At 39.9% G+C, this 22,074-nt stretch overlaps 1 protein-coding gene across 1 annotated transcript; it reads left to right on the forward strand.

The window, feature by feature from the left end:
* Nucleotides 1–94: 94 nt before the first annotated feature.
* Nucleotides 95–21,599, forward strand: lrrc58b (leucine rich repeat containing 58b). Its single transcript, XM_026947142.3, has 4 exons — nt 95–1,923; nt 15,546–15,674; nt 16,531–16,808; nt 17,676–21,599. Exons 1-4 carry the CDS (start codon nt 1,466–1,468, stop codon nt 17,867–17,869), a joined length of 1,059 nt encoding a protein of 352 aa, XP_026802943.2. The 5' UTR covers nt 95–1,465; the 3' UTR covers nt 17,870–21,599.
* Nucleotides 21,600–22,074: the final 475 nt, after the last annotated feature.

Here is a 22,074-nt window from a genome sequence, read left to right on the forward strand (position 1 = left end):
GTCCGAAAATTATGACAAATTTTTGACAAATTATGACAAAGTTATGACAAATTATGCAAAAACTGACAAACATATGTGAATGTAATTTAAATTTGAATCTACAGTGATAATAGTGTGTAATAGTGTAGTAAAACCTGATGATCCATCAGGATCAGATCCATCTGAGTGTCCTCTAACCACATGCTTCAGTGGAAGAGATAAGACTCAAGGAAGATCTGACCTTTTGTACATAGGTCTTAACATGGTCAATATTATAAATTCGCTTAAATTTAAATAGAAATAGTGCAGAATATTCAATAGTCAAGATCTTGAACATTTCCCTGCTTTTTCTTTCTTTGTTTTAAATTTCTCAAAATTCAGACAGTTTCAGTAGTGACCAAGAAATAGCACAGAATACTGAATATTCAAAATATAAAATACTGAACATTTTCTTTTTTTGTTTTAAATTTCTCAAAATTATTTCCTGTTAAAAAAAAAGAGACTTTCTGTATGCTGAATTCATTGTGAATTCATGAAGTGTGAATTTCATAAAAAAAAAATTTTAGTGAGAATATTTTGCAACAAATTTCAGTCTAAAAATCCAGGTTGTAATGTTTAAGTCACCCTAAAAGGTCCAAGGATGGTCCCCTGGATAGACTGTGTAGGTCTCCTGGCTAGGGGTTAACCTAAAATTTCTTCAGGCACTCTCTGGGCTTGAAGGGAAGTCTATACCTCTTGGGTGCAAATCAGCCTTAAAGTGCATATCAGTACCTATATAAATCAGACAATTTTTAGGTGTCATTGCATCATTTTAATAGCAACCTGTATGTCAATAGGTTAGCCTACTGACAGATAAACATTCACACCATATTTGTAAGTATTTATCTGGATATAACATTGCAGAAGAGCAGTGTGTAACATATCAGGCTCTTACAGCAGAAAGCATGAGCTAAGCTTCAGGACATATTGCATAATGAAATCTTAGAAGCACGTGCTGTCACATAATCAGCAAAAGCATGACTCTCTAACAAACTTTTACATATACAAACAGAACAGATTTATAGACAATATACACTTCCTGCTTATGTTTAAGCTTATTGCTGAATCTTAGCATGTAAAGAAATTAGAAGTGAAAAAGCTGTTCGTGGTGCTAAGTGAAAGGGTTAATGAGCTTGTGGGCGTGGCCACGGAGTGAAGTCAGAACCCCGGAACCTGAATTACACAATGTTTCCCATTGAGGTGAGTGGTGTGTGTTGTAGTTATACAGGTTTCGGCTGCTGTAAGTCAAGTTACACAGTTTAACACTGGTGTATGCAGTGTGGAAGTGTAGTGTTTGGAGCTTGTAGGTGGGTGTAGATGTTGGTGTAGGAGCTGGACAAAACTAATCATGTTTTAAAAGGCAGCTAGTCGAGTTAAAGGTTTTGCACAAGGGCTTGTTTTATTATTATTATTATAATTTTATTATTATTTATACATATATAAAACAATGGATGCTTTGGAAGGAGCTGAAGGTGGAGAAAGCGTGTTGGATTTGTCCCATTTAAACTTAAACAGTGTGAACTTTGAGACTCTGAGTGAAAAACGGAGGACAGAAACAACCCAGCTTCACCTCTGCTACAACAGACTGGCGGCACTTCCGGTCTCCATCAGCCGCTTCACGAGCCTCGAGTTCCTGGACGTGAGTAATAACGGACTGTCGGTCCTGAGCGACGCTGTCACCGGTCTGACCAGACTCAAGACCCTCATCGCCAAAAACAACCGCCTGGATGAGTTCTCTCTGCCCAAAGACCTCAGCTCGCTACAGAGCCTCGAGGTGGTCAACCTCAGCGGGAACCGCTTCGAGGAGATCCCCAAACAAGTGCTCCAGTTACAGCGGCTTCACTCACTGTCCTTCGGGGGAAACCGCCTCAAACACATCCCTGCTGAGATAGACAGCCTCACCAGGTGTGTGTCTCAATATAATATACACTACATTCATATCTCACACTCATACACATCCCTGCTGAGATAGACAGCCTCACCAGGTGTGTGTCTCAATATAATATACACTACATTCATATCTCACACTCGTACACATCCCTGCTGAGATAGACAGCCTCACCAGGTGTGTGTCTCAATATAATATACACTACATTCATATCTCACACTCATACACATCCCTGCTGAGATAGACAGCCTCACCAGGTGTGTGTCTTATATATAATATACACTACATTCATATCTCACACTCATACACATCCCTGCTGAGATAGACAGCCTCACCAGGTGTGTGTCTCAATATAATATACACTACATTCATATCTCACACTCGTACACATCCCTGCTGAGATAGACAGCCTCACCAGGTGTGTGTCTTATATATAATATACACTACATTCATATCTCACACTCATACACATCCCTGCTGAGATAGACAGCCTCACCAGGTGTGTGTCTCAATATAATATACACTACATTCATATCTCACACTCAAACACATCCCTGCTGAGATAGACAGCCTCACCAGGTGTGTGTCTCAATATAATATACACTACATTCATATCTCACACTCATACACATCCCTGCTGAGATAGACAGCCTCACCAGGTGTGTATCTTATATATAATATACATTACATTCATATCTCACACTCATACACATCCCTGCTGAGATAGACAGCCTCACCAGGTGTGTGTCTCAATATAATATACACTACATTCATATCTCACACTCAAACACATCCCTGCTGAGATAGACTGCATCACCAGGTGTGTGTCTTATATATAATATACACTACATTCATATCTCACACTCGTACACATCCCTGCTGAGATAGACAGCCTCACCAGGTGTGTGTCTCAATATAATATACACTACATTCATATCTCACACTCATACACATCCCTGCTGAGATAGACAGCCTCACCAGGTGTGTGTCTCAATATAATATACACTACATTCATATCTCACACTCATACACATCCCTGCTGAGATAGACAGCCTCACCAGGTGTGTGTCTCAATATAATATACACTACATTCATATCTCACACTCGTACACATCCCTGCTGAGATAGACAGCCTCACCAGGTGTGTGTCTCAATATAATATACACTACATTCATATCTCACACTCGTACACATCCCTGCTGAGATAGACAGCCTCACCAGGTGTGTATCTTATATATAATATACACTACATTCATATCTCACACTCATACACATCCCTGCTGAGATAGACAGCCTCACCAGGTGTGTATCTTATATATAATACACACTACATTCATATCTCACACTCGCACACATCCCTGCTGAGATAGACAGCCTCACCAGGTGTGTGTCTCAATATAATATACACTACATTCATATCTCACACTCGTACACATCCCTGCTGAGATAGACAGCCTCACCAGGTGTGTGTCTCAATATAATGTACACTACATTCATATCTCACACTCATACACATCCCTGCTGAGATAGACAGCCTCACCAGGTGTGTATCTTATATATAATATACATTACATTCATATCTCACACTCATACACATCCCTGCTGAGATAGACAGCATCACCAGGTGTGTGTCTCAATATAATATACACTACATTCATATCTCACACTCATACACATCCCTGCTGAGATAGACAGCCTCACCAGGTGTGTATCTTATATATAATATACATTACATTCATATCTCACACTCATACACATCCCTGCTGAGATAGACAGCATCACCAGGTGTGTGTCTCAATATAATATACACTACATTCATATCTCACACTCATACACATCCCTGCTGAGATAGACAGCCTCACCAGGTGTGAGTCTCAATATAATATACACTACATTCATATCTCACACTCAAACACATCCCTGCTGAGATAGACAGCCTCACCAGGTGTGTGTCTCAATATAATATACACTACATTCATATCTCACACTCGTACACATCCCTGCTGAGATAGACAGCCTCACCAGGTGTGTGTCTCAATATAATATACACTACATTCATATCTCACACTCATACACATCCCTGCTGAGATAGACAGCCTCACCAGGTGTGTGTCTCAATATAATATACACTACATTCATATCTCACACTCATACACATCCCTGCTGAGATAGACAGCCTCACCAGGTGTGTGTCTCAATATAATATACACTACATTCATATCTCACACTCATACACATCCCTGCTGAGATAGACAGCCTCACCAGGTGTGTGTCTCAATATAATATACACTACATTCATATCTCACACTCATACACATCCCTGCTGAGATAGACAGCCTCACCAGGTGTGTGTCTCAATATAATATACACTACATTCATATCTCACACTCATACACATCCCTGCTGAGATAGACAGCCTCACCAGGTGTGTGTCTCAATATAATATACACTACATTCATATCTCACACTCATACACATCCCTGCTGAGATAGACAGCCTCACCAGGTGTGTATCTTATATATAATATACATTACATTCATATCTCACACTCATACACATCCCTGCTGAGATAGACAGCCTCACCAGGTGTGTGTCTCAATATAATATACACTACATTCATATCTCACACTCATACACATCCCTGCTGAGATAGACAGCCTCACCAGGTGTGTGTCTTATATATAATATACACTACATTCATATCTCACACTCATACACATCCCTGCTGAGATAGACAGCCTCACCAGGTGTGTGTCTCAATATAATATACACTACATTCATATCTCACACTCATACACATCCCTGCTGAGATAGACAGCCTCACCAGGTGTGTATCTTATATATAATATACATTACATTCATATCTCACACTCATACACATCCCTGCTGAGATAGACAGCCTCACCAGGTGTGTGTCTCAATATAATATACACTACATTCATATCTCACACTCATACACATCCCTGCTGAGATAGACAGCCTCACCAGGTGTGTGTCTTATATATAATATACACTACATTCATATCTCACACTCATACACATCCCTGCTGAGATAGACAGCCTCACCAGGTGTGTGTCTTATATATAATATACACTACATTCATATCTCACACTCATACACATCCCTGCTGAGATAGACAGCCTCACCAGGTGTGTGTCTTATATATAATATACATTACATTAATACACTATATTACCAAAAGTATTCGGTCACCCATCCAAATGATCAGAATCGGGTGTCCTAATCACTTGGCCTGGCCACAGGTGTATAAAATCAAGCACTTAGGCATGCAGACTGTTTTTACAAACATTTGTGAAAGAATGGGCCGCTCTTAGGAGCTCAGTGAATTTCAGCGTGGAACTGTCATAGGATGCCACCTGTGCAACAAATCCAGTCGTGAAATTTCCTCGCTCCTAAATATTCCACAGTCAACTGTCAGCTTTATCATAACAAAATGGAAGAGTTTGGGAACAACAGCAACTCAGCCATGAAGTGGTAGGCCACTTAAATTGACGGAGAGGGGTCAGCGGATGCTGATGCGCATAGTGCAAAGAGGTCGTCGACTTTCTTCACAGTCAATTACTACAGAGCTCCAAACTTCATGTGACCTTCAGATTAGCCCAAGAACAGTGCGTAGAGAGCTTCATTGAATGGGTTCCATGGCCGAGCAGCTGCATCCAAGCCACACATCACCAAGTGCAATGCAAAGCGTCGGATGCAGTGGTGTAAAGCACGCCGCCACTGGACTCTAGAGCAGTGGAGACGCGTTCTCTGGAGTGATGAATCACGCTTTTCCATCTGGCAATCTGATGGACGAGTCTGGGTTTGGAGGTTGCCAGGAGAACGGTACATTTCGGACTGCATTGTGCCGAGTGTGAAATTTGGTGGAGGAGGAATTATGGTGTGAGGTTGTTTTTCAGGAGTTGGGCTTGGCCCCTTAGTTCCAGTGAAAGGAACTTTGAATGCTTCAGGATACCAAAACATTTTGGACAATTCCATGCTCCCAACCTTGTGGGAACAGTTTGGAGCGGGCCCCTTCCTCTTCCAACATGACTGTGCACCAGTGCACAAAGCAAGGTCCATAAAGACATGGATGACAGAGTCTGGTGTGGATGAACTTGACTGGCCTGCACAGAGTCCTGACCTGAACCCGACAGAACACCTTTGGGATGAATTAGAGCGGAGACTGAGAGCCAGGCCTTCTTGACCAACATCAGTGTGTGACCTCACCAATGCGCTTTTGGAAGAATGGTCAAAAATTCCTATAAACACACTCCTCAACCTTGTGGACAGCCTTCCCAGAAGAGTTGAAGCTGTAATAGCTGCAAAAGGTGGACCGACATCATATTGAACCCTATGGGTTAGGAATGGGATGGCACTTAAGTTCATATGTGAGTCAAGGCAGGTGACCGAATACTTTTGGTAATATAGTGTATCTCACACTCATACACATCCCTGCTGAGATAGACAGCCTCACCAGGTGTGTGTCTCAATATAATATACACTACATTCATATCTCACACTCATACACATCCCTGCTGAGATAGACAGCCTCACCAGGTGTGTGTCTTATATATAATATACACTACATTCATATCTCACACTCAAACACATCCCTGCTGAGATAGACAGCCTCACCAGGTGTGTATCTTATATATAATATACATTACATTAATATCTCACACTCATACACATCCCTGCTGAGATAGACAGCCTCACCAGGTGTGTATCTTATATATAATATACATTACATTCATATCTCACACTCATACACATCCCTGCTGAGATAGACAGCCTCACCAGGTGTGTGTCTCAATATAATATACACTACATTCATATCTCACACTCATACACATCCCTGCTGAGATAGACAGCCTCACCAGGTGTGTGTCTTATATATAATATACACTACATTCATATCTCACACTCATACACATCCCTGCTGAGATAGACAGCCTCACCAGGTGTGTGTCTTATATATAATATACACTACATTCATATCTCACACTCATACACATCCCTGCTGAGATAGACAGCCTCACCAGGTGTGTGTCTTATATATAATATACACTACATTCATATCTCACACTCATACACATCCCTGCTGAGATAGACAGCCTCACCAGGTGTGTGTCTTATATATAATATACACTACATTCATATCTCACACTCATACACATCCCTGCTGAGATAGACAGCCTCACCAGGTGTGTGTCTTATATATAATATACACTACATTCGTATCTCACACTCATACACATCCCTGCTGAGATAGACAGCCTCACCAGGTGTGTGTCTTATATATAATATACACTACATTCGTATCTCACACTCATACACATCCCTGCTGAGATAGACAGCCTCACCAGGTGTGTATCTCAATATAATATACACTACATTCGTATCTCACACTCAAACACATCCCTGCTGAGATAGACAGCCTCACCAGGTGTGTGTCTCAATATAATATACACTACATTCGTATCTCACACTCATACACATCCCTGCTGAGATAGACAGCCTCACCAGGTGTGTGTCTCAATATAATATACACTACATTCATATCTCACACTCATACACATCCCTGCTGAGATAGACAGCCTCACCAGGTGTGTGTCTCAATATAATATACACTACATTCATATCTCACACTCGAGGCATGGACTCCACTAGATCCCTGAAGGTGTGCTGTGGTATCTGGCACAAACACAGCAGATCCTTTAAGTCCTGTAAGTTGCAAGGTGGAGCCTCCATGGATCGGACTTGATGGCCAGCACACCCCACAGATGTTCGATTGGGGAATTTGGAGGCCAAGTCAACACCTTGAACTCTTTGTCATGTTCCTCGAACCATTCCTGAACCATTTTTACAGTGTGGCAGTGCACATTATCCTGCCGGAAGAGGTCACTTCCATTAGGGAATACCGTTGCCATGAAGGGGTGTACCTGGTCTGCAATAATGTTTAGGTAGGTGGTATGTGTCAAAATAGCATCCACATGAATGCCAGGACCCAAAGTTTCCCAGCAGAACATTGCCCAGAGCATCACACTTCCTCCGCCAGCTTGCCTTCTTCCCATAGTGCATGCTGGTGCCATCTCTTCCCCAGGTAAACAATGCACACGCACCCGGCCTTCCACATGATGTAAAAGAAAATGTGATTTATCGGACCAGGCCACCTTCTTCCATTGCTCTGTGGCCCAGTTCTGATGCTCACCTGTCCATTGTAGGCACTTTTGGCAGTGGACAGAGGTCAGCATGAGCACTCTGACAGGTCTGTGGCTACACAGCCCCATACGCCGCAAGCTGCGATGCACCGTGTGTTCTGACACCTTTCTATCATAGCCAGCATTAACTTTTCAGCAATTTGTGCTACAATAGCTTTTCTGTGGGATCAGACCAGACAGACTAGCCTTCACTCCTCATGCGCATCAGTGAGCCTTGGGCGCCCATGACCCTGTCGTTAGTTCACCGGTTGTCCTTCCTTGGACCACTTTTGGTAGGTAATAACTACTGCATACCGGGAACACCCCACAAGGCCTGCCGTTTTAAAGATGCTCTGACCCAGTCATCTAGCCATCACAATTTGGCCGTTGTCAAAGTATCTCTAATCCTTACGCTTGCCCATTTTTCCTGTTTCCAACACATCAACTTCGAGAACCGACTGGTCAGTTGCTGCCTAATATATCTCAACCATTCACAGGTGCTATTGTAAAGAGATAATCAATATTATTCACTTCACCTGTCAGTGGTCATAATGTTATGGCTGATTGGTGTACATTACATTCATATCTCACACTCATACACATCCCTGCTGAGATAGACAGCCTCACCAGGTGTGTATCTTATATATAATATACATCACATTCAGATATAACACTCAAACATATCCCTCCTGAGATGGAAAGATTCATCCCAGACACATCCCTGCTGCGATAGACAGCCCTGTCAGGTCGGTATCGTATACAGTCATGGGAAAAAGAAAGTACACCCTCCTTCAAGTCTATGTTTTTATTTATCAGGGCCTAAATAACAATTGTGTGGTTCTCACTAACTTCAATAAAGCAATAAATAATCTGAACAACAACAAAAAAAAAACACAGCAGATTTTAATATGTAGTTATTTTTCCCAAAAAATAAACCAACATTCAGAAACCACATGGGAAAAAATAAGTACACCCTTCCTACTTCCACAATCATTAAGAGAGCAATTAGCAGCCAAGTTTTACTAATGAAATGCACAAGATTAGTTTATCATCAAGAAGTGTGACTACCTCTATAAAAGCAGACCTTTTGGCAGTTTGGTGTTCTGGAGCACTCAGGTGTGTGTGTCTACATCATGCCAAGAAGATTAAGATATCAACCATGACCTCAGAGAAGCATTTGTTGCTGGTCATCAATCTGGGAAGGGTTATAAGGCCATCTCCAAACAATTTGAAATTCATCATTCTACAGTGAGAAAAGGTTTATGTTCATGACGGCACAATCAGAAAAAGACTGAACAATTATGGCTTTCATGGAAGGGTGGCTAGGAAAAAGCCCCCTCTCTCCAAAAAGAATATGGAGCATGACTTAGGTTTGCAAAATTGCATCTGAACAAAACACAAAAGTCCTGGAACAATATCCTTTGGACTGATAAGACCAAGGTGGAAATGGTCATCATGCAAGGTGCCATGTCTGGTGAAAACCAAACATTATTATTATTATTATTATTATTATTATTATTATTATTATTATTATTATGATGATGTCTGAGCTCATGTTAGGTTTTGGATTTAGAAATCCATCTCCAGAATTTCTTCCTGTTCCAAAACAGCTAATCAATGACCTGTCACCATGCACAGAGCAAAAACATCCATTTTTAATGAATTTGTGCTGCTGTAGTAATAGTCAGAGCATAGTATGCCATTAAGACCTACACTGTTACAATAAGAAATCATTAGACACACTGAGAGTTAATCCCACAGTCAGTGTGTTGCTGTGTGTGCTACTTGGCATTCTGCTGCTGCTTCCTCTGTCTCCTCAACTGCCGAAATAAAAAGCCTCGGCTCGACACGAGAACTTTCCTTACAGCCGTGGAGAATCAGGAGCATGCACGCACATAGCTGAATGACAAATCCACAATTACAGTATTTTGTGCAGCCTTCATTCATTGCTGTTGAATTCCCGAATCTGATAACAGCAGTTCTGACAATAGTGTGGTCTGCAAGAAAAATCACAGGTTTATATTAACCCTCTGGCTGTATTAGAGTGAGTATCTAATTCTGTGTTACTCATTTTATCCCATTTCTTTCTTGGCCATTATCACGCATTTTTTCACTTCTTTTTGGAATTTGTAGAATATAGACCTCACTTACCCAAAATCACACCACCTGTTTATGAGTAAAATAATCAGATTACAGTAAAGACCAGAGGCAAACATATTGAATGATAATCAAAGACTGTGTCAAAGTTGTGCCAAAATACTTGTTTTGACATCATTTCAAAGTTTGCAGGGGTCTCACCAAACTACATCTGTGGTGTTTCTGGTCAAAACTGACCAATATGATTTAACTACAAAGAAAAAAAACAGACCCAAAAAAAATTTACTTGGCAAACATCAAACATTCTGTCAGGTTAAAAGAAAAAAAAGATCTCATTTTAATAAGCCACATGTGTGTTCATACAAAAGAGTGGCATTGTGTAAGGATGGTGTGTGCCTTGCAAAAATATTTCCCGAGTTTGTGGCGCACAATGCTGGTCTACACATTCCTTGGGGCCAGAGCTGGCACCTCTTTCTGTTCTTTTCTTGGGGGCAGCTGCTCAGGAGGCAGAGCATGCATCCTATACATCCCTCACCAAACTGGCAGAAGTTGGTGTACAACGGAGTTGCTGCCTTCTTTCAATATAAGGAGTCACCATAGCTCTCTCTAGCTCTTCCAGGAAGAGCCTTGTCCTGTAGGACTTTTCCTGGTTCCAGGCTGTCCGCACTACGAATGGGCCCCAGTGGACCCTTTGGGGGGATGAAGACCACAGTAAATTTCTATTCTTCAACAAGAATGTATCATCCACCTCAGGAGGGTCCACTTCGTCATCAGCTGATTTATGGTTTGGATCATATTCAGTGTGGTCTTCTATTTCAGACATGTCCTCTTCCACTTCTTTAGGGTCATCTAGGCCTCCTTCATCCTCATCCAACATTTTGATTAAATATACACAGTGAATTGTTTGCTCGTTGTGGTGGTGCAGAATGAAACATGAGCATGGCAACCCCAACATATTTATAGCTCAGAGCTATGGGGAAAAAATACTGGTTTTTATAAAACAAAATTTTCCGACAGCAAAAAGTTTGTAAGGTGAGGTTCCTGTGGTAGGGTATACTAGAATAGAAAGACTGTGATATAGGGTCAGACTCACAGTGTAGTGTGTGTGTGTGTGTGTGTGTGTGTGTGTGTGTGTGAGAGAGAGAGAGCGAGAGAGACAGATGTAAGCCAAATCATTTTCCCTCCACGAGAGCAGCATGTGAATATTTCTGACTGCCCTTAATAAACCTTATCTTAATGTCTCAGTGTCACACTGACACACACACAAGCTCTGGCTGGCTTCCAAATCACCAAACTTTATAGCCCATCAGTGATTCAGGAGATGTTTTACTTTTATCTTCAGATGTTTCTCAACAGCATGTCAGGACGTCTGTGATTTGTGTTATTGATTTATGAAGTAGGAATCGCTGAGTGCAGGTTCCTGACATTTTGGATAAATTTAGTTTGATTCTGCACAGAGAAGGTGACTGTTAATGTTTGCAACAGACACACAGCGCTGTTGAGAATCAGCTTTACTCACATACAGGACACGTACGTAGGCTGTGTGGAAGAGGGAGAAGCAGAAGAGAGGGCTCACTCTTATCCTCTGACCTCTGGTCTGCCTGGTAGGAAGTACAAACATCCAGGGACAAAAACATTTCAGGTAAAAAGGTTCCTGTTACAGATCCACATTGAGAAGGACTTTGCTAACACTTTGGGTGTGTCTGAAATGGAAAAAAAATACTGCTTACTAAGGCTGTATTCTGAGACAGGAAGTCATGTCAGAATTAAATGTTTGCGTAGGATACCATCTGGCTGATTTTTGACACTGCCCTACCAATACATTTTTACAGATTAGTATTTTTATTTTTTTTTGTAGACACTGTAAATCACTGAACATTAGGGGTATAATGATACACTACACTCATGATTTGATTCGATTCACGATACTGACTACTGAAAATAATTTTTTTCTGGATTTCTGGCTCATAAACAATGCAAAACAATGTGCATTTTTGTCTGTACAAAACTAAATAAATCAATTTAATATTTAAATTGAAATAGATTTAATATTGTAAACTGAATGTACACCAGGTTCACCATATCTTATAAATTCTCCCAAAAATTTTGATTGAATAAGCAATGTTTCTGACCTGGAAACTTTGAAAATGATTGATTGAAACATAATGAGCTCCATAGCAGTGCCTGAGGTGTCATTTTAATTGGAAGTAGAGCTCCAAGTCAGCTAAAATGCTCGATTTCCTCAGCCTCTGGTGTTGTTTGAAAGCCAGTGAAGAGCTCTCTAACTGTTATAACGTGGTTGTGTAATCGTATAACATACAAACTGTGTTGGTTATTGCAAACCAAAGATATCGGGCTATTGGACTTGACAAGCACAGATCTTGCAGGCTATCCGCGATCGATCGCGATCACGTGACCACTTTATATTTTAACTTTATGAGTTGTGCAGATTGTGACCTGTGGTGCTCAAACATTGCAACTGCATTACATGCGTAATTAATAGAATGAGTTCAGCAGTGTGAACTGCACATTTCTGTAATGCACATTGTCACATTTTTGCATTGCGATGCATCGTGTCATGATGCATCATTACACCACTACTTGAATTTTTTTTTAAATGCAACACTACTGTATTTCTGGCAGTTTGTGATCAAACCTATATAATACATATTGTGTATTGTAGAAATGCTTTTGAGAATTGTGATATGATATTTCTGTCATTTATATCACCCACCCCTACATACAGTTGTCAATAACTGTAGAGGAAACAAGTGCTGTTGTAATAGTGCTAAAGTGATGTTGTAATAGTGTTAAATAGTGTGAAAAGCACTGAAAATAGATTTAAAAGATTTCAGTGAAAAGTGAATTTGTCTGAAAACAAATTTGTTTTTTAATTTATTTACAATGTAGGTTTAAACTTAAACATTTAATCATTTTTATCATTAAAATGTTGGTCATGCAAAGTGTGCTGGGAAAAATTGCACTCTCAGCACTCTGGAGGAGTATGTGAAGTATGTGCTGAGTGAGAAAATCCACATCATTCCAGCTGATTAGATAAGAAAAGACTTCTACTTTGATTCTTAGAAATTATTAAGTAAATTTTAGACTTTTTTTTTTTTTTAACCAGGATCACAACATGGTCCCTGAGGTGGTCGTAAGAGTTGTGCTAAAATAGATAAGCAAATCATTTTGATGGGTGTGTGTGAAGTCTGCCTAATGATTCAGATTCAGATATTTAGGTAGGTCAGGAAGATATGTCGAGTTACAGCCGAACAAAGTACGACGGCTGTTCAGGGGTAACGTACTGGGACGACTTTACAACAGAGGTGGGGGTCATGACATTTTTTTGATCCCAAAAAGGATCGCACTTATTTATTTAAAATATATTTCTTTTTTTAAAATAAAAACATGCTCTTTCTATTATTTTTTCCAAATAGGTTTCACAAATAAGTGTATAATTTTTCTACATTCGCTCCATTGCATTTAATGCAAGTGTTCCAGTGCTTAGAGTGTCCGGATTTCTCTTGAAAATCATTTGATTCAATTCTAATTTGTGTTCTGCTTTTTTTGCGGTTTTTATTTGACTCAGCCTCGTATTAGTATAACTACTGTATATGTTAGTGAAATTTAATAGGCTTTTTTTTTTTTTTTTTTTTTTTTTTTTTTTTTACAGTGTATATTATAACATGGATTTTTTTACTTTACGTTTTCAGATGAAATTGGCATTATAGGATAAAAAAAAATACCTTTACGTCTGTCACTTGAATGAATGAGAAGCTTGTAGGGGGTGTTTACTTTTGCACTTGCAGTAGTGCGCCCTCTGTTGGTTCTAACGTGTATTGTATGTGTATGGTTTATATGAATCTTGATCCTTAGCTCTGAATGGTGTTAATAATTGTAATAATTGTAGTGAGGAGACATTTTGGCAGCTGATTGTTTTTTTCTGTGAGTGTCAGACAGCGGTCTCACCCCACATGTAGTCTTTACTCTGATAGTAAATGTTCAGGTTAGTGTTCAAGCTCTGCAGTGGTGGAAGTGCAGCGCTGAGTTTGGGTCAGAACACACACACGCGTTTGTCCCTTTGGGCCATATTACACTCTGGGTCAGTCCATTAGAGAGACCTGCCCTATTTCTATTCCTGTGTGTGTGTGTGTTTCTGGACCAGTGACTGTGGAGACCAGTGACTGTGACTGGCCTCTGCAGGAGAATGGGTCATTGATGCAGAAATGAATGGCTGCGTTCAGTGAGAGTAATGCTGCAGGCTCGGGAGAGTAGAGAAAGCAGGATGGCTCATGGCCCCCCAGCCCCAAACACATCCTTTTCTCTTCCGTTCTCAGACAGAGAGAATGGTGTGTGACATGGTGGACTAAACAGTGATATGATGCTGGTCTGAACTTTAGATATCTGATGTCTGCTGTGTGTGTGTGTGTGTGTGCGTGCGTGTGCGTGTGTGCGCGCGTGGGGACATACATACATCACTCACTCACACACACACACACACACACACAAGTTAAATAGCAGCATCCCTGAGGAATATTACAAGCTTCTACAGCTTCTCCGCTTTCCTCATTCCAGTTCAGAATGTAGCTACAACTCGAGACAAGTCCTCTAAGCGCCTCACTGGTCGATGGAATTATAAAATAATTCTTAATGCGATTTATCCAGATCTTTTATTATTATTATTATTATTAGTAGTAGTAGTAGTAGTAGTATTAGTATTATTATTATTTCTATAGTGTGCATTAAGATTTTCCTCCAGTGTGACCTGCTTTTAAAACAGATCATTTTTATCCATAATAAAAAACACTATGATTAATACATTTCCATTGTCTTTTAGCAAAATAGAAGACTTAACAAACAGAAGTGTGCTAACAGATGCATGCTGTTATACAATAAATAATGATACAATGAGACCAATAAATCATGTAATTTCACATGGTATCACCCAACATCATGTTGCATAGAAATCGTATCATACTGCAACATTGCCTGGTTTAAATTTAAATTAAAATCGTTATGTTTTTATAAAAGAGAGTGAGTCAAATTAAAACCTTAACAGTGCGACATAAATTAGAAATGAATCTTATTTCCTGGAGGAATCCAGACACGCAAAATGGAGATTATGTAGAAAAATGATATTTATTCACAATAAATGAAGCAAAAAAATTAAGGTTTATTTATTTGAGTCCGCCTCGTACATCATCTCTGATCACGTCTCAAAGTGCACTGTGTATGATCTCAGAAGGAGAGACACACACCATTAGTCATTTATAATAGTATACAGTTCTAATATTGTCACTGATCGTGTGTGTGTGTGTGTGTGTGTGTTTTCCTGCAGTTTGGAGCTGCTGTATTTGGGAGGAAACATGATCTCTTCAATCCCAGTGGAGCTGGCCAACCTGCCTATGCTCAGCTACCTGGCCCTGTGTGATAACCGCATCCAGAGCATCCCACCACAGTTCACCAGGTACACACACACACACACACACACACTCAAACACACACACCCTTTTTGATTTCTGTAGTACAGTGCATAGTGAAAGGCACTTGGTTATCATGGTTGTCTTTTGTCATCATGTTTTCATTTTTTTTCTCCGTCATTCATCCTCGTCACATTTTCTTTTGTTTCCAAACCATTCTTTCTCCACTCTCTCTGCTCCTGTCTCTCTGTCTTTCTCTCACTCACTCTTTCTGTCGGTTTCTTTCTGTTTCTCTCTCTGTCTGTCTCTCTCTTGCTCTCTTTCTCACTCTCTTTGTCTGTCTGTCTCTCGCTCTCCTTGTATCTGTCTCTCTTTCTGTATCTATTTTTCTGTCTGTTTCTCTCTTTCTCTCTCTGTTTATTTCCGTTTCTTTCTCTTGCTCTCTCTCCCCTCTCTCTGTCTGTCTCTGTGTATCTCTTTTTCTCTCTCTGTTTCTCTCAATGTCTCTCTCTCTCTGTGTCTCCCTTCCTCTCTGTCTGTTTCTTTTTCTTTTTCTCTCTGGGGTTTTCAGTCTCTCTCTAACTTTTGCTGTCTCCCTCTCTCTCTGTTCAGTCTCTCTGTCACACCGTCTCTCTCTCTCTCTCTCTCTCTCTCTCTCTTCCTGTGTCCCTCTCTGAGAGTTTGTCTCTCTCTGTCTTACTCTCTCTCTGTTCAAGCTTTACAGGCATGACCTTATGCAGTTACAGCACTGTTATTAACAATCACATTTAGTTTTGAATCGAATTGTTATAATAAAAGTAATAGTAATGATAAATAATAATAGTAACAATCGTAAAGATGTCGAATAAGACCTCTCTCTCTCTCTATCTTTCTCTCTATCTCTGTCTTATTCTTTTTCTCCAGGCTCCACTCCCTGCGTTCTCTCAGCCTTCATAATAATCTCCTGACCTATTTGCCGCGTGAAATCCTCAGCCTAGTGCAGCTCCAGGAGCTGAGTCTCCGCGGCAACCCACTGGTCGTGCGCTTCATTAAGGACATGACCTATGACCCCCCGTCGCTGCTGGAGCTGGCAGGTCGCACCATTAAAACGCGTAACTTCCGCTACTCAGAGAAGGACCTGCCTGCGAACCTCGTCAAATACCTGGACCTGGCCAGCAAGTGCCCTAACCCCAAGTGTGGAGGTGAGACACAGGGACTGAGACATGAGATGAGGAACAGTATCCAGTGTACAAACTGCAAAAAATTAAGCACAAAGTGTCCAGAGAAACAGAGACAGAGAATCAGTACATACAGTACATCAGTACATACAGTGACTTTTTTTCAGTGTATTTCCCTGATTTTTTTTATTTTGCGTTGTTTATTGCAATCAAGTGTCACAAAAGTGTATCAGGTTTAAGTTAGCTGTAGAAGGGGCTATAGAGAACAATGGACCCGTAGCACATTTTTTACTTTTGCAACTACAAATTTAATGTCCTGTTCCTCTAGTGTATGTTGCATTATTTCAGGTTTTCATTTGACTCACCTTCATAGTACACACAGTGGACTGAACATGCATTTCACGTCAAAAATATACACCGCACATACAGAGATTACTCTTTATCAGGTACGGAATCATACAAAATAATATACCCCATGTCCATGCGGGTTTATTCCGGGTTCTCCGGTTCCCTCCTTCCTCCCAAAATCATGCAGATAGATGGATTGGCTATGCTAAATTGCCTCTAGGTGTGAATGAGTGTGTGTGTTTGATGCACTGTGATGGATTGGCGTCTCATCAAGGGCGTATTCCCACCTCACGCCTAAGGGACACACTCCTGATCCACCTCGACCCAGCCCAGGATAAAGCGCTTACTGAAGATGAATAAATGAATAAACATGGGAGAAATTGGAAAAGTATTAAAAATAAATAGAGGCTTTGAGCTCAGTTCAAATCTAAGCTGTACTGGAATTCCTATATATAAAGGTCAACTGCATCTGAGGAGATTTCTCTCAGAGGTGTATAAGTGTATTAGATAAATAAAGGTATGTCTGTGTCACTTCCTCTGCAGGTGTGTACTTCGACTCGTGCGTGCGCCACATCAAGTTTGTGGATTTTTGCGGGAAGTACCGGCTGCCGCTCATGCACTACCTGTGCTCCCCAGAATGCACCTCTCCCTGCAGCTCCAACCCTCAGAGCGACGCAGACTCGGACGACGACCAGACCGTCCCACCCGATCGGCTGCAGAGAGTGCTGCTGGGATAGTGCACACACACACACACACACACACACTCACAGTCTCTCTCTCTCACCGGTGCTGCTTCTTCAAACGCACTGAATTTCGTAGCCCAGCTGATTCACTCTGTCAACTAACGCCAAAAATGCTTTTTATTTTAGCTCTAGTACGCTGACGCTGCCTTTCAGTACCGTTCTTAACAAACCCTCTGCGACTGCTCCATCTCAAGAGCCGTTACGGTACTCATTAGCTCCCGTGAAGTTTGGTAGATGAGCCATGCATGGCGTGAATGTAAAATAAAGTTACTGCAGTCTGATGACATTCCTCTTTTTCCTAAAAAAAACCTTTAAATTGCTGTATTAAAAGTGCTAGCTGGATTTAAAAAAATGTACAAATCAGTCTCAACTATTATGCTCAAAGGACAAAAAATTTTAATGGATTTTTCTTCCTCATATTTGATTTAAAGTTGTGATATTTTTTAGTAACAATAACACTGAGCCTCATTTATCAACCTGTATATGAATGAATTTATTCGTAAATCATTCGCACGCGCATTTACAAAAGAAATTTGGTATTCATGAAAATCCCGTAAACTCTGAAAAACATTCGTATCTTACTCGTGCTCCTGAGTGTGTGTAAATGCATACGTAACTAATGTAAACTTCAACTTGATCGACTTCAAATGATAAAATAAGCACAGGTTACTTTGATTATTTTTATTAAGGTTACAGCATTTAGCACACGCCCTTATGCAGAGCGACTTATAGAAGAGATTTGGAGTCTCTATCAAAAACACATCCTCATGCTTGTTCACCAGGTCGGGGACTAAGAGTACCATCAAAAACAACACAAACCCATAGATTGAGACAAATAAAACTAATCATTCAATGATGACAAAAGAAATGGCGCTGTAAAACAGAGGACGCTGCCGGTCTGTCTGCGCATAGCCATAAGCCGTAAAGAAATGCCTCAGCTGACAGAAGATTTAGTGCTCGCTTATTATTATTATAAATAATATATATTATTAAATATTTTTATTGGCATACAAGTTAAAATAACTTCCATTTCTTCCTTTCAGGCTTTACCCTTTTATGGAGTTTTGTGGGTGTCACTACATGTAAATGAGCTGTGTCGGGAACGCGATATGCACTTTACCCGTGATCAACATCACACACACTTGTGCGTACGAAGAAAATCAGTCTTTCTGAAACTTTTGTAAATCTGGCAGAAACATTTTGTTCCATTTAGCTTCCACAAATTTACACACAACTTTACTGTAAGATTGATAATGAGGCTCAGTGTTCAAACCCATGGCAGTCTTCACATCTTCTTGTAACTGTAGGCATGTCTGTCATTCGAGATGCTCCAGTTGTCATGGCGATGAAATGATGTTCTTAATTTCAAGAGCAGCAGCACGTTGGTGCTGAAAACGCTGGCCGTAGGTTTGGTAATCGAAACTTATGTGCAAACGTTTTCGGGAATACACTCCAGCTTGCATACACTCCGAAGTCATGTCGGCGAGGGTGTGTTAAAAACCGTACTGAAACACCATTTGAGAGAGCTGTCCTACACACACCTGATATCTCTGTGTGTCTTAACAGGAGGGACATCCGTTCCCCTTCACTTTCCTCACCTGGTAACTCTGTAGCTTTGTGTTTCAGACTGAAACCTAACAGACTGCAGGGTTTTCTTGCTTTTTTCTGCCTGCTGATGTTTTCTTACACCACTAGGGTCCACGTGGTGCTAAAATCGTGTGACACTGGCAATAAAGAATCATTAAAATCGTTAGGGATGCATCAATACCATTTTTTATACATGTTTTTTTGGTACTCGTTAATACTTATACTGATACCAGAATGACTAACCGACTTCTTACTAATAATCAGGAGTGTTGTATAACATTTGTATACGTTGGTGTTGTATAACATTATTTAGCTCCGTTTATGTTTTCTGCTTTAGATAGTGGCCGTGAAAAGCGCACAAGTGTGTATTCATGCACTTACACTACTAGCCTTGGTCTTAATAACGTTAGATAGCTAGCCAGATTTTAAATGGAGTGTTGTTAGCTAGCTACAGTAGTTACCTTGGCTCTAGTAGGGTTTCAGTGGAGAAGAGTGGGATTTGTTTCACTTTGGAGAAGCTCTTCTGTACAGCTGTTAGAAATGTATGGTTAATTGTTTTATTGCGTCAGAATCCCTCGTTGTCAGCGGCTGATCGTCAAGAGCAACATACTGGCTAAGGGCTGTTATTTTCACTTTTTTTTCTCAACTAACTAGTGTTTGCTGCAGTTTTGGTTACTCCTCATGCTACATGAGTTTACTTGTACTGTAGGAAGATGCTGTAGTTTCTCCTCTTGATATTTTACACCCAGTTTGCAGTGCTTTGCTTTGGTCGCCGTCAGTATTCATGAAATACGTTCAGATCGCTGTCTTCTGTGTCATCTGTTCATTAGTGCGATAATGTACACTCAGAACATTTTTCAAATACAAGTGAACAGGCATGGAATCAGACGGATACCAGCACTGGTATTGATGCATCCCTAGTTTAGTGTTTTTTCTTGTTTGTTTGTTTGTTTGTTTAAATCCTAGGTAGTAGTTTATACCAGGGTGCCTTGGTGTATGCGTAGGAAATGAGGAAATGAAATGTTTGCTCTTACAGACTTTTTCCTGCTCTGTGAGAGTCTCTGTAGTTGATGATGATTGTATAACGCACATACCTTTAGATTTTTGAATCTAACTATTAGACTGTGAATTTAAAAAAAATACTATTTGAAGTAAAATTTATAATATTGCTAATAATATTAATATTGATATTGATACAATATTGGTACTTTGATATATAATATATCAAAAGTGAGTGAGTGTTTTGCTGTGTGTGTGTGTGTGTGTGTGTATTAGACATCAGAAAACCCCTGTGGCCTTGTATTAACTTCTCTGAGGCCTTTAACAGCTTATGGTTGCAGGCATCTTTCATTAATGTCACTTTTCCTGCCTTCGCTGTCTTCTAAGATAGCTGTTACATCCCTTTCACAAGCTAAACCTATTAACTGAGGTGAGACAAAGTAGAATATGTGGAAGAACTCTGTTTCTGAGGTCACCATTACCAGACAGCAATGTAAGGGGTGAGATTCTCATCATAGTATTATGACTGTCTGACTTTTATTCAGTGTGAAACTTCTTTAACAATATAAACTGCTATTACTTTCACCTTCAGTGTATTTGCATAGTCAAAAACCTGGACAAGTCATTTAAATTTCATTTCAAAAATACAAAACATTTCAATACATGAGACATGTTAAAGGGCATGTTTCTTTAAATATGTATTTAATGGTACTTACTGTCCATTTGCTTATCTTGTACTACTCAGTAGTCAGACTCAAACATTATGCATTATTTTAAATGGTTTGAAAGTCAAGATTTTTGGCTAAAAACGTAGATCGAATGTAGCACCTTAAAATTTGGCTCATTACACGTAACGTTGAGCTCCTTTTTCATTTTATTTCACAGGTGATATTAATGACTATGCAACCGAGCGTGATTTAAATCTGGAACTGTTTAACTCACTGTGCGTTGCTTTTGCATCATATAACCCTATTATCACTTGTTCTGCATCTTCCTGATATAATAGAGTATATTTTATTTAAAATGATGAAGGCAGAATTCATCATCACTACACTTTCCTCTAATGATTAGTAGAAATGCACTTTGTCACCTAATATAGTAAAAGCATAATAAAGTGTTTTATTAAAAAAAAAAAAAAAAAATGAATGAATTGTTTTTTTGTTGTTGTTGTCGCCTTTCCCTTCAGGAGAATCTAAGTCATCTAATTACTTTACCAGCATGAGCAGAAATGACCCCAAATACATTGCAATCTTGTGCAACTTTTAAAAAATAACAGTTTTAAACTTTTTAAACTTTTAAAAAGTCTCAAGTCCAATAATATGAATTTAAAATGTCTTAAATACGATTTTGACAGGTCTTAAAAATTGTTTGGATTATGAAGTTAACATTGCTTTTATAAATTTCTAAACTTCAGTCTCACTTTTACATGTGTTTTTGTGAAAAAATTTTTTTACTGATTAAGCTGTTACAAAATGGAACAAATAACCACTCATGCAAACTGTGCAGCCAGTCGGAATTTATCGGAGCGCGCCCAGTGTGTCATGATGTGGTACGTGGGCTAATGTGGCGCAAAAAAAATATCTACTTCTAGAAGTAATAATTTAAAATTGTTT

This window comes from Pangasianodon hypophthalmus, chromosome 5 (assembly GCF_027358585.1).
Source record: "Pangasianodon hypophthalmus isolate fPanHyp1 chromosome 5, fPanHyp1.pri, whole genome shotgun sequence".
Lineage (NCBI taxonomy): Eukaryota > Metazoa > Chordata > Actinopteri > Siluriformes > Pangasiidae > Pangasianodon > Pangasianodon hypophthalmus.